The 14,654-nt window shown below is 34.0% G+C and overlaps 2 protein-coding genes across 2 annotated transcripts; one reads left to right on the plus strand and one right to left on the minus strand.

Moving 5' to 3' along the window:
- Positions 1-327: 327 nt before the first annotated feature.
- On the plus strand, positions 328-6,637 carry LOC114170341 (Di-glucose binding protein with Kinesin motor domain-containing protein). Its single transcript, XM_028055821.2, has 19 exons — positions 328-590; positions 1,423-1,724; positions 1,822-1,993; positions 2,102-2,172; positions 2,274-2,457; positions 2,600-2,709; positions 2,812-2,911; positions 3,015-3,101; positions 3,201-3,377; positions 3,495-3,768; positions 3,910-4,071; positions 4,155-4,370; positions 4,454-4,491; positions 4,610-4,773; positions 4,873-5,124; positions 5,368-5,433; positions 5,577-5,651; positions 5,757-5,822; positions 5,978-6,637. Exons 1-19 carry the CDS (start codon positions 431-433, stop codon positions 6,446-6,448), a joined length of 3,147 nt encoding a protein of 1,048 aa, XP_027911622.2. The 5' UTR covers positions 328-430; the 3' UTR covers positions 6,449-6,637.
- Positions 6,638-12,424: 5,787 nt separating this feature from the next.
- Positions 12,425-14,397, minus strand: LOC114173233 (Dof-type zinc finger DNA-binding family protein). The gene has a single exon (XM_028057499.2). It carries the CDS (start codon positions 13,825-13,827, stop codon positions 12,781-12,783), a length of 1,047 nt encoding a protein of 348 aa, XP_027913300.2. The 5' UTR covers positions 13,828-14,397; the 3' UTR covers positions 12,425-12,780.
- Between the last annotated feature and the right edge of the window lie 257 nt (positions 14,398-14,654).

Below are 14,654 nucleotides of genomic sequence, written 5' to 3' on the forward strand. Positions count from 1 at the left end.
CTAGAGACTATTTACAATTCCATAAATCATTTTAAATAATTTTATTATTTTAGAGACTATTTAAGATTTAAGAGAAATAGTAATTGTTCCAGACAATATTTATTATTTATTCTAAAATTAAAAATGTGTTTAAAAGTTATGAAATATATGATTTAAACTGGTATCCCGTAAATAGTTTTCGTATTCATCATCGGTACATGATAAATTCGTAGGTTTTCTTTAAAATTAGAAAGAAAAGAAGAAATACCATAATTAGACTTCAACGGTCGCTTAATTCAAAACTTTCCAACGGTCACCAAAAGTCAAATTTGAAGATACATTCCCACCATTTTGACCACGGTTAGAAGCACTCTAAAACTTTCTTTCTGCCACGAGCCAGCTCTTCTCTCTCTAGAAATTCCTTCTTGATTGCCAAGACTCCATCTTTAACATGGATCCGATTCAATCGAACGATATTCAGGAATACCCACAAACCCTAATCTCAGAGCCCAGCGATTCTCTAATGCAAGATGCCAATGAGTCTGTGTTCGATTCGATGGTTTGCGACTCCACTTCAAGGCTCATCACAACTGGATTTACCAAAAAAACAGGTTAGAATATCTCAAATTCACAAGTTGGGTTTTATGGTTTTCAGGACTGACACAAGAAATGAAAAAGATATACTAGAGAAGGTTCCATTTATTTTATAAGTTGAAATTAGTGCTTCTAACTTTTCCGCTTCCTAGTTACGCTCAAGCAACCCTTTCAGCCGATTTCAAACTCGTTCGGTTAATTTTCTCCAGTTATATAACTGTTGGATGGCAATTATGTTTTGAAGTGTTACTTTGAGGCTTTAGAATTTTGGATGAGGGTTTGGTGAATTGTAATTGTGATTAGATCGGAAGTGTAGTTTGAATGTGATTACTCGGGTAATTTTGATAAACCTTTTGAACTCTCTGTGAAGTTTACGGAACAATGCAAAGGACTGTGTTTTGAGTATCGAGAGAAGAGTCAAGGTTTATGTTTTTTTAATTGGGTCTTTAGAATTTTGGATGAGGGTTAGGTGATTGTAATTGTGACTAGCTCGGAAGTGTAGTTCGAATATGATTACACGGGTAATTTTGATAAACCTTTTGAATTTTCTGTGAACCTTACGGACAATGCAAAGGACTGTATTTTGAGTATCGAGAGAAGGTTTATGTTTTTTTAATTGGGGCTTTAGAATTTTGGATGAGGGTTAGGTGAATTTTAATTGTGATTAGCTCGGAAGTGTAGTTCTAATATGATTACCCGGGTAATTTTGACAAAAATTTTTGAATTTTCTGTGAAGTTTATGGAACAATGCAAAGGACTGTGTTCTAAGTATCGAGAGAAGAGTTAAGGTTTATGCTTTTGTAGATCGAATGTGTAATTTTAATATTATATTATGTCGTTTTGAAGCAGAAGAGGAATGTTTCATGTTTGTAAATGCTGGAGGGGATGCTTTCAGTGAAGCAGCTGGAGGAATAACGTTCCTGGGCGACACCTATTTTGATGGTGGCAACGTTATGCGGACCAACGAGCGAATAGTGGAGGGTGGAGACTACCCATTTATCTATCAATCGGCTCGGTTGGGAAGTTTTTGTTATAGGTTTGAAAATATTCCTCCTGGAGACTATGTTGTTGATCTTCATTTTGTGGAAATCATTAACATAAATGGGCCAAAAGGAATGAGGGTGTTCAATGTATACATCCAAGATGAAAAGGCAAGCTTTTCTGTACAAGCTAGAATGCTTCATTTTGGTTTGACAAATTTGTACAAGTAAAGGCTTCAACTTCTTTTTTTATCAAATAAAATGGCAGGTTCTGTCTGAATTGGACATCTATGCAATTGTTGGAGCCAATAAGCCTCTACAGTTGGTTGATTCAAGTGTATCTGTTAAGGATGATGGGGTGATTCTCATAAGATTTGAAGGTATATCTGGAAGCCCAGTCGTAAGTGGAATTTGCATTAGGAGAGCAACGAAGGCCTCAGGTACTGTATTTCTGTTTAGGGTATTTTTGTTTACTATGTTTGAATAATTTACCACTGGTGTATATGTTACTCAGCAATTTCTGTCTTTTTTATAATTTTTTCAATCAGTTCCACAAGTGACAAGTGATCACATTGAATGTAGCTACTGTGCTGCACAGATTGAAATTCCTTCATCACAGGTTAGAGGCGCAACCTAGCTGATAAAAGTGGCAGTTTGAAGTGCAAAGTATCACTGACTTACAACATATTGCTTTTCCTGCTTTTCATCGGAATGTTTCAGATGAAACTTATGCAGGCAAAGTCTATCGCAAAGTATGAGAGTAAGATAAAGGAGCTCACAATGCAGTGTGATCTTAAGGCAAAAGAATGCTATGAGGCATGGATGTCATTAACTGTGACAAATGAGCAATTGGAGACAGTCCAGATGGAACTTGACAAAGTGACAATTAAGTCACATACTACTGGTAAGTTTGCAGGGTTTTCCATTCGAGGGCACGTAAATTAGAGTCTCAAAATAATCTTATCTCGAATCTAACTCGTTTATGAGATTTTACATGGTCATAGTTTGTAAAAGGTTCCTAATTTTATTGCCAATTTCATCGTCAGATCAAACTGTGGAGAAACAAGCTGAAAGCCTGAGGAATATTTCTAATATGTATGAGCTTGATAAGAAGAAATGGGCAGATGCAATTTGCAGTTTACAAGAAAAGATAAAGGTAATGATGGAAATTCAAGAAGAATTTATGTTCAAAGTTATTTATAAATATTACTTTTGTATGATTCTCATAATTATATGTTACGCTAAATTTGTTTTGCAGTTGATGAAAAGTGATTATTTAAAACTTTCCTTTGAAGCGCATGAATGTGTTGATTCGATTCCTGAATTAAATAATATGGTTTTTGCAGTTCAGGAATTGGGTATGTTTTAGTTTATATTATGTGGTTTCCATTTTTCTTAAGGAAGAGTTGCACTTTTGAAATAGTACGTATCACTTCTAGGACTAAAATTTTCTTTCTGCAGTCAAACAGTGTGAAGATCTCAAAGTGAAGTACAACGAAGAGATGACAAAGAGAAAGAAACTCTTCAACGAAGTTCAAGAGGCTAAAGGTATGTTCTCATGCCATTTTTACTTATTCTATATTTATGTGGACTCTGTTCTTCTAAAGAGAAGTCAAGGTTCTAATCCAATTCTATTATGGTTCATAGGGAACATTCGGGTTTTCTGCCGATGCCGTCCATTGAATAAGGCTGAAATGTCAGCTGGATACAATACGGTTGTGGATTTTGATGCAGCAAAGGATGGATGCCTTGGAATTTTGACAAGTGGCTCCGTCAAAAAATCATTCAGATTTGACAGAGTTTATACACCAAAAGATGATCAAGGTATCCGAAACGTCTAGTGTAACACAGTTACTGATTTGAATTTCATTGCTCTAAATTCTTATTCTCTAACATGATTGGAAATTTTCTAAACGACAGTGTTTTCTTTTGTTTTAACAGTTGATGTTTTTGCTGATGCATCATCAATGGTAATCTCTGTACTGGATGGCTACAATGTTTGTATCTTTGCTTATGGGCAAACCGGAACAGGGAAAACGTTTACCATGGAAGGAACACAGCAGAACAGAGGAGTAAATTACAGGACTCTTGAGCACTTGTTTAAAGTTAGTAAGGAAAGGAGTGAAACTTTTTCATATAACATATCTGTTAGTGTTCTTGAGGTTTATAACGAACAAATCAGAGACTTATTGGCTACTGGACAAACATCAAAAAGGTACTTTTTGTAAGCTTGTCATTTGTTCCATCTGTGAGGTAGTTTGAATATATGAGTTTTCAAGAAGGCTAAAATATGTAATATCTAGTCTAAGCAGGAAACTGAAGTAGCTAGAATGACTTATCTTGAAATGGTTATCAGATTGGAGATAAAACAAGCTTCTGAAGGATATCATCATGTTCCTGGTGTAGTAGAAGCCAAAATTGATAGCATAAATGAAGTGTGGAGTGTACTGCAGACCGGAAATAATGCTAGAGCAGTTGGAAGTAACAACGTTAATGAGCATAGCAGTCGATCTCATTGGTACCAAGATCTTGTATTACACTATTGCTTTTCTTTTCCTATAACCTCTGCATCAATATGACTTCTTTTTTTGTCTATTCCAGCATGCTATGTATAACAGTAAAGGCTAAAAACTTGTTGAATGGAGACTGTACCAAGAGCAAGCTTTGGCTCGTGGATTTGGCAGGTAGTGAGAGACTTGCAAAGACTGATGCTCAAGGGGAACGGCTTAAGGAAGCACAAAATATTAATCGATCTCTTTCTGCTCTTGGAGATGTAATATCTGCTTTGGCAGCTAAAAGTAGTCACATTCCATATAGGTATATCTTCATCCCTTTACTCCTAGCCCATCTTAATATGTAAATATAAGTTTGGTGATGCTATTTCCTTCTTGTGGTTTTAGGAACTCTAAACTCACACATTTACTTCAAGACTCACTAGGTACGTTAGTCACTTCAACTTGTATAATTCTTATGAGCGTTTTTAGGGCAAGAAAGATGCTGTTTTCTGCAGAAATTGGTAGTAACATGCCTTGCTTGTTTGTTGTAAAACATTGCAGGAGGTGACTCCAAAACTCTGATGTTTGTACAAATAAGTCCATCAGACCAGGACCTAGGTGAGACCCTGAGCTCGCTTAATTTTGCAACTAGAGTGAGGGGTGTTGAGTTAGGCCCTGTTAAGAGGCAAATTGATACAAGTGAACTTCAAAAGTTGAAAGCAATGGTAGGCTTGCTCATCTTCACTGGAACACACAAAAAAATATTTCTCTTTCACCAAGTTCTATAGTTTGTTAATGGTTCCTTTTACACTTTGGCATATTAGCTCGAAAAAGCACGGAGTGATTGCAGAATTAAAGATGAATCTATGCGAAAACTTGAAGAAAACTTGCAAAGCTTGGAGAGTAAGGCCAAAGGCAAGGACCAGATTTACAAAAATTTACAAGAAAAGATTAAAGAACTTGAAGGACAGATTGAGTTGAAGAAAGCCATGCAAAGTGAATCAGAGAAGCAAGTCTCTCAATTATCTGACAAATTGAGAGGGAAAGAAGAAACCTGCAGTTCTCTCCAACAAAAGGTTGTTTTCTGTTGTTAGACAAATTGCAATATGACTTTTTTGTTGCTCATCTACACATTTTTTAACAACGCATCTCCTACTTTCAAAAGAAGTTGACATCAACATTCATATCGAGGAACAATAACTCGGCTTCATAAACATACCACATAAACAGTGTGCTTTGTTCGAGTGTCATCAAATAAAATTAAATCTTTGGTTTTTCTGTCGCATTCATTTCTAACAAGACATTTGTCTCTACTGAAGGTGAGAGAGCTAGAGAAAAGGATGAAAGAACAACTGCAGTCAGAGTCAGCAAGTTTTCAGCAGAAGGTTCGTCCGTTACTTTGGGAAAGTGCTTCCCTCCACTCGTATCTTCAATTATTTTTTCTTGGCATTAACATGCGTTATCTTGATAAAAAAAGTTTAACATTCTTTTTCATCTCAATCACTGAATCGGTTTTATTTGAAAGCAGGTTTGGGATCTAGAGAAAAGGCTGAAAGATCAGATGCACGAGTCTGACTCTGAATCTGCCATTTTGAAAGATAAGGTTGCCAACAACTAGAGTTGTTTGTACAATTAGATTTTCTGCGTACTTTGATGATGGAATATTTCATGACCCCTCCTTTGATGTTTCTTCATTCATATTCTTCAGATAAAGGAGCTTGAGAGGAAACTGAAAGAGCAGGAGAAGAGCTCAATGGTCATGCTTCATCAACAGGTACTTATCTCAAAATGCTGTTTAATCAGTCTCATTTGAGACAATGTATATACTAATATTAATGTTCTTTTCATCATTTCGCTCTGTTGAGAGTGAATTATTTCATCAATTTTCTTGTTCATTTTCATCATTCCCCTGACAACCGTACTTGACAGATGAAGGAATTAGAGGACAGATACAGAGAGCGAGAGCAACAGTGGCAACAAACACACAGTTATGTGGATGCAGTAAGGGCCACACCGGATATAGGTAAAAGCTTCATGAATGAAGAATGTCCAAGCGAGATTGAGGCTGGCCTTTTAAGGTGTTCAGACTCAGTAAACCGGCAGACAAGCCAAGGTTCTTCTTTGTTCAAAGGAAGTGATTCTACTAATAAGATAAGAAGCAGAACAAGAGAGTTCAGAAGCAATGACGAAAACAACTACGTAATGTCTTCATCATCATTGCACGATAGAAGAAGAGTCACTAGGAAATCTGATCCACCCAAAATAATCAGGAGTGTGAGGCCAACACCAAGACCAGCCACTGGTAATCAAGCTCCAGTGTCTCACAAGAGAACTAGCACAAGCAGAGATCAGGTTCCAGGAATAAGAGAGAGGGAAAGTAAGAAGAAAATTTGGTCATGATAGTAGATCAGATCAAACTTTCAAAAGGGGCTGCTCGCTCCTGATCATATTCAAATACTGTTTGTATTTTTATTTTTATCATATAGAATTCATATGTCTGTGCTGCAAATCCTGTTTAGGAAAATACAATGTATGAAATCATTGTTATAATATTTTACCCAAATGAATTTATTTGTGCAAAATAGACAATTTTATCATTGGTTTAGTAGAGTACATTTTTTCTGTGTAAAGGATTAGAGTAACTTACAAGTGCTCTATTTCTATTTATTTATTTATTTATTATTTGTATAAAAAAAAAGAACAATTTTAGCACTTCTACGTTTTTATTTAATCACACATATTTCTTCTATACGTGTGATATTAGTGTTGACTTTTTAATGTTTACAATTCATTTGACTAGAATGTTGAAATTCTTTTCCCATTGGTTGTTGCTGCCCATTATTTAATGAAAATTTTCATTACTCTTTTGAGAGTGACTTGTGAGATATGTGTGTGCTCGGTACTAAGACATCAAAATGGATTCAAACTTGGCATATACTTTGATTCACCATGAAATCAAGTTTGGTTAAAATAATTATTTTTAAAATATTGGCTAAGTGAATCTAACTTACTTAATCAATAGATTAAACTATTAATCAACATGTTAGACTTTGTAGTACGATACACTTCAAATAGTTTTGGTGCAATGAATGTGTTTGCCTATATGTAATAGTTTTAAATTATTTAAGAACCGAGGTCAAGCACAGTTTAAATACTTTTTTCATTTGTCAAGATGCTTTTTAAAGACAAAAATATGACGGAGTTCCACGTTCCAAAACATACAATATCTCATGAATTCGTTGATTTATCCTAATGATGCTACGAGACTTGTGGTCAGAAGATAACGACTCGTACATCTAACTATTCCTTAACTTGAATATGCATGGAATGGTCAAACCTAAAAGCACCATCTTATCCTAGAAGTTAACCTTTAATTTATAGACAAAGTTGTTACAAAAATAATAACCAACTAACAATTCTTGAACTCATACACTTCAGGTTGACTTTAAAATATCTTATCCATATTCAGGAATCAAGTCAAATCCTAATATATATATATATATATATATATATATATATATATATATATTATTTACATCATATATTTTTAGAATTCTTAATAAAAAAAACGTCTTTAATTCTTCTTTTGTTCTTTTATTACCGGGTGTCTTTATCATTAATAACAAAACGATTAAAATAAAAATAATATATTTAAACCAAATGTAATTTTAATATCTAACATTCATGAAATGGTACTAAAATCTACTTTGTACCAGTTAAAAGATAGCAGAATAATTTTCTCTTGCTACACCACTTTTATATTGTAAGAGAGCAAAATGAACTAAATACACTCTCCTTAATCACCAGTGACACTACCCTTAACTTTATTATGAGAGAAAATACTTGATAAATCTGATCACGGGGAGTACCGAGGTTTACACATTTTGTTTTCTTTCAGCCACCGGTTTTGAACTGAGAGGATTCAAACCCAATTAACATCTTTCATCATCACTTCTTCTCCTTTTCTACATTTCACTTTTCATTTTCCCAATTGGGACGTTTCTAAAAATATAATTCATATAAACGTTATACATGGAAAAATTATTCTTACACATAACTAAAAATACGCTTAGATAACATTTTACATTCCTGATTTTTAATTATAATTTAATTAAAATAAAAGGTTTTTTCTTTTTGTTTCATTCTCGTATGAATATAACCTATTACTTGCCTGTTTTAACGTAGGAATACAAATTGTACATATAAAGAATTAATTCATTGACTCAAAAATACTTTTTATAGCCTTACTGAACACAAGAATGAGCATTCTCACCTTTATATTCCTTAAATGCAAATAAATTATATGAAACAAACCTTCCTTTCTTTTTCTTATTCTCCTTCCAACTTTTTCTGAGTACGTTGTTGAAAACTACATAACTTATTAAACCTGACTTGAACTCTCTTGATATTTTGAGAGTTAATTTTATGTGATTTGGACTCTGTCTAGATGAGTGAGTAGGTACTAGGTAGAATGAATTGATTTTATTTTTAACAAATGAGATAACTTTAAATAAATATATATAATAAATAGGGTTAAGATTTTGTTAAATATATTGTGGTTTGTCAATTATGATAGTAAAATTATGAAAGGAAATTTTTTTTAACAAAGTTTTATTGACAAACTTTTGATAATGCATAGTGTCAGCATTTTAATAGATGAAAGAAAAGTTTGATGTAACTTGAAAAAAGAAGAAAAAGATTTTGTATGTGTTAAAAAGTAAATTTTGTCAAAAAAAAAGATTTGTCAAAATATATGATATATGGTAAAACCATTTTATAGGTATATGGTAAAACCTTATGAATTTGGTGAATACCAAATTCTATATAATATTTAGAAAAGAAGAATGATAGGTCATGTAATATGATAATAACAGTGTTTATATATATATATATATATATATATATATATATATATTATTTGTTAAATATTAATATAAGTTATGCATAAACGTATTAATTCAAACAAACAGTACGATTTATTATTAAAATAATTGTATACAAATCATTGAATTTAGACAACTTGAAATTAACCCTAACCAAAGTCCTAACAATATTTTTATTCTCTAATTTAATTGTGCTTAACAGTCCTCTGGTTCCTTCTAATTACTCGCATCCTTATGTTCTTGTAATTCTAATCATCATAAAATATATGTACATGCACAACTATAATAATTACTATTTTTGGTCAAAGAGAAAAAATATTAATAATTTCTGTCCTTTTAACTTAGTCTACTTATTGATGAACTCCGTTAATGTCACTCAAAGTATGTTTTAAACACCAAAAGTTTCAACCAAAAACAAGCACAAGCTTGAAACAACCTAGATATTGCTATAAACAATTAGGAATAAAGCCTAGTATTAGCTAGTTGACACCAACTATTTAACTTGGGTCACGAGACATTCCGCAAACCTGTATATATATATAGGGAAGTGATTGGTTAACAAAGTTTTTTAACAAACTTTTTGACAAATTACTAATTTAAGTAAAAAAGTATTATTTTATTATTTTATTTTGGTTAAAAAATAAAATGATAATCTATTTTAATTCCATTTATAGTAACTTTGTCAATTTTGTCAAAAAAAAAATTGTCAAAACATTATTTTCCATATATATATACACGATACCCATGAAAATCATTCACATTAACGAAATTGTAGAATGGTACAATTTTTTTTGTTATACAAGAAAGAAAAATAAGGAATGAGATTGTTCATAATTTATTTTATTAGACAAACCAATTTTTGTTCCATATTGGATTAAAGGTACCAAACCATTCTATCCTTCGATACGAGTATTCCAATTAACTTAATAGTTTCACATGATTTAGTAATTAAAGTCAAAATCACTTTTTTCAATCATAAGAAATGTCTTTTAATAACAAAATCTTAATAAAAACTTTAAGTTCGGACAATACTTTATACATAGTGATTAATCCTAATTATGCTCTCTTTAACAAAAGTCTTCACCCCAAACATAAAAGTCATTTCTTTACACAAGTCCACATTCCCATTTAAAAATTACCCAAAGGTATGTAAATTATTGTAAAAAAACTGTATGAATGTCTTACATAAAAGCAATCTAAGGACTTTATAGTAGTATTTAAGTTAAGGATCGATATGTAAATGAAAATACCTAGTTGCAAAATTAAATTTTTGGTCTTTTATTAATGTGGTATCTCTATGTTTAATAGCATGAGTCGGTTTTGAAGGGGAAGCTATGGTGTGACGAATGATGGTGTGGTGGGGTCAAACGTTTGGATGTAGATAAGGAAGACAATGATGAGAAACATAACCATTTTTTTTTATATATATATTTGTCATGAGCTTCTTGCACTTGTAAGTTGGTAAAATGACAGATTGCCACACACATCCAGAAAAAAAAAAGTGTCTTCAACTTTATCACGTTAATCACGCACCTTCGTGTTCTTCATTTTCCAAGTCATCACTATTCTCTATACTTCTCTTGCCGTGACTCATGAGCTATATGTAGATAGAAACAACTATTTAGTTCACTTGGACAAAAACGACACATACTTTCCCTGATTCATGCACGTAAATGGATTCATTTGAAATTAAGGAGAATGTATCTAATGTGAGATTTGCTTGTACAAAAGTCACCCTAATCCAAATTTTCAAATGAAAAAGAATCTTCGTTGAAAATCATCAACAAAGTTAATTAATATTTGCGTTGAAATCTGTCTAAAAATTAATGAATACAGTTTTATAGGGGCAAAGGGCAAGCAAGCACCCAAAGTAGAGGTTTCTAATTTGACTAAAAGCAAAAGGAATGTTGCAATTAACTTAGAAGAATTGAAGGATATATATATATATATATATATATATATATATATATATATATATATAGATGAGACACATTACAGTTTGCACATTTCACTAAGTTTATGATATATAGTGCAGTTTGCATGCACAAGCATTTGATATATTTGTTTAGTTCCGATGAGTGGGATAAAGGTGGGGAATAGCATATAATGGTAATCTTTTCTGCAATTGTGGGGTCTGAGATTTTTGGCGCAAACAGTGAAAGTGAGGAATAAAGATGAGAAAGAAGCAAGAAAAGCAATGCTCATGACACTGCTTTGCTTTCTCTCTCTCTCTCTCTCACTCTCTGTACACGATACAGTATATAGCAATGAGAGTTGATGCTCAGTGGCAAATAGCACGGATGAAAGGGCTCACTCTCCAACACTCTAAAAAGCTAAACAACGTAACTTTTATATTTTTATCCAAAAAATATCGAACCCTAAGCTTTAGATACCATATTGTTATGTCTCTTATTATTCAAACGTTGACAGTGTTTCATTGAATTCACTTTCAAATCACCACTTTTTCAGACACCACCAAATCACACCACACTGCCACAATAATTACGAATAGTCTTAGCAGCATGTATGATATTTTGGAAGAGAGAGAGAGAGAGAGAAGAGAAGAAGCTATAAGGGTTGATAGTACAGTGCAGGCTAAGATGAGGCCAAGCAGCGAAAGCTACGGCCAGCCACTGCGTGTTTTGTGTAGCGTTTGATCAGTGGCTGAAGAGCCTGAGACTCAATTCTCTGATACACACACAGAGGGACACGCTGATGCTGTATAAGTTTTGTTTTGGATATCAACCACTGAACATAAAACAAATCAAAGATATCACATTCAATTTTTCCCCATTTTTAAACCACAACAGGCCAAAATAATCCCATCACAGATCCCAATGACACATTCAGGGAAACGGTAACATTAACAAGCTTTTCCATCCTCCATATGCTTAATTTAGAACGCCATATTTATGGCACAAACAATAGCACAACTTACTTTAAGTCGATTATTGAAATACATTTGATATAATTAAACATGTTTGGATAAAATAAACACAATTGGTTTATCTGCAAGTTTAAATTGGTTTACAAAAAAACTAACATATTAAAGGTTCTCTTATATATCTTCTTTTAATTTTTTTATAATTTTTAAACAAACTACTTTAATTAATTTGTGACAAGTCAATTTTATTTGTTCGTATTTTCTATTCAACAGTTTTTTTAATGTTTTTGTTTCGATAATTTATAATATAGATGCTCATGAAAAGGAAAGAAAATAGAATGAAATAGCCTTATTTCACAATATTTTTTGTTAAATTAATTTTTGGAAAAAAAAAATTAAAGATAGAACATATTAACTGATTAGAGAAACTAATTTTCCAATATCTATTGAAATCTTGTATCCAAACGGAATCTAAGTTCAAACATCAACCAATGTCTCATTTCGTGTTCTTTGACTGCATATTGCATTGTGCTTCCATTAGAAATTAACATACCAGTAAAATAACTAATAACTAAATGAGAATTAATTTTTAATTAAAAAGAGAGGAAAGAGGAGAAAGAAAACTAAGATCCAATCTGCAATATGAGTGAACCAAAACAATGAAGGACAAAAGGTAGGTTCCATAGTGATTAAGAAAGTGTATGAACACATTGATGAAGATCTAGCTGAAATTGGAGAGTGTATGAACACATTATGATCTTAATTTTGCCATCTGTTACATATATGTTCCTTTGAAGCGAACGTAAAGAAGAAAGAGTGACTGACAGAATGAACTACCATATACCTAAAGGAGTTTAAGACAATTAATTATCAGAGTTGGCCTATTAAATTCTTCCAAAAGTTATAAAGAAAAGATCTACCTCTTACTCCTCTTTATCCTCCCTCGTGCTTTCACATCTAGCTAGCTAGGGCAAAGCAGTATATTGCTGCGGCACATCACCCCAAGCATTCACACCGCTACTCCAATTGCTTGCATTATCATTCCCTGGGCCACCACTACTGGTAGTAGTAGTTGTAGGAGGAGTCACCGAGGCATAAGAATTCCCAAAGAACCACTCAGTGGAGGGTGTGTGTGTGTCCCCACATGGACCATGTTCTTTTCTACAGTTCTCAACGGGGAAAATCCCTCCCTTTGAAACCTCAAGATTTTGAAACAAAATGGGTTGTGGTTTCTGTGTCTGGTTCTCCAGCTGGTTAATCGTCGTCGACACCCCACCACCACCACCACCACCACTGTGATCTTTCTGGCTGTTATCTCCACCGAACAGCATTGCCAATCGCTGCTGCTGCAGCTTCCAGTGCAAGTCCTGGTTCATAGAACTCAAAGACTCAATGGAAGAGGCGTGACCACTGTGAACATTCATAGCGCTCATACCCTGGATTGCACCATTGTAAGAGAAAGGGTAATTAAGAGCAGCGAAAGAACTTGAGGTGGTGCCGGGAGAAGGGTCAAGGTTGAAACAGGAAGAAGCGCTGGAAGTGTCCCCAAAAGAGGAAAATTGGTTATATGTTGGTGGAGGGTGATGGTGAAGCCTAGGGAAGGGTAACCCTCCAAGGTGAAAGTCCATGGAAGGAGGAAGGGTATGAAGGAACTTGAGGCCACCAAGGTCTGAAGAGGAGGAACCAGAGTCCTTGGAGTCACACGAGAGCCTCGATGACCTCACCTTCTTGTTCTTCCTGCATCCACCGCCAATAGGGACATTACGCAAAGCCCCACCTTTTGTCCAGTATCTTCTACATGTCTTGCAGAAATGCCTTGGCTGTGTGAGGCTGTAGTTGTTGTAGTAGCAGAATTTGGTGTTGGGTGAGTCGCATCGTGGACACTTGAGGCCTTGCTCATGGGGCCTTGTGGAGGAGCCTTTTCTGCCACCTGAACTTTGGGTCTCTTGGTCTGTTGTTGTTGTTGTGGTTGCTGTGGCGGGCTTTGAAGGTGGTGTGTCATCGGGTGACATGGTAAAAGTGGGGAGAGAAAGAGGGAGGAAAAAAAAGTTGAGAGAAAATAAAGAAGGTTTGGTTTTTGGGGTTGTGGGGGTGGGAAAGCTAGTTAGGTTCAGTTTTCAGTTTCCTTTTGCAGAGGCAAACATACTCAGCAATTGAATGATTTCATGCATAAGGAAGAGAAGTGGAAGGAAGGGAGGTTCTTGTGTGTTTGATGGGCACCTGTGATCCTCATCAAAGAGGGTGATTTGGAATTAGTAAAATGATGTATGAGGTTGGGTAACTGGTCTTTTTCAGATCTAATGGAATAAAGCAAGCTGTGTCTCTATACACATAATTGTATAGAAGAGAGAGAGAAGGGCACAGATGTCACCAGAATAAACAGTCGGTAAGGTAATATATATATTGATACCAGAGATATAGAGAGAGAGAGAGAGAGAGAGAAAAGGAGAAGGGTGAGGAAGATGATCCAAAACAGTTGTGTCAGTATAAGTGATCCACTATATACTACGACAAAACTATTAGACTGAGAACATGTCCTTTAATATGGTGTTATTAAATAATGATGGAAGAGGTGTATTGGGGTTTGAAGAATGAGTATAAGGGTAATCAAGTTTAATCATGTGATAGTGCTAATTAATGTCCAAATATTAGCGCCGGTGTAATTACATTGTATTGCGTAATAAGAAAACATAACTTTCCCTTCTCAGCTGGGACATGTTTAACAAACTTTTTCGTCATACTTGCAGGTCTTTTCTTTCTCTTTTAAGTTATATATACGTGGATTTTGACACTTGTGCTTGTCTACTATTGTAAAATTCATAGCCACAGACATTTTAAG

Source organism: Vigna unguiculata, chromosome 2 (genome assembly GCF_037176805.1).
Source record: "Vigna unguiculata cultivar grain cowpea cultivar isolate G323 ecotype 2 chromosome 2, ASM3717680v1, whole genome shotgun sequence".
Taxonomy (NCBI): domain Eukaryota; kingdom Viridiplantae; phylum Streptophyta; class Magnoliopsida; order Fabales; family Fabaceae; genus Vigna; species Vigna unguiculata.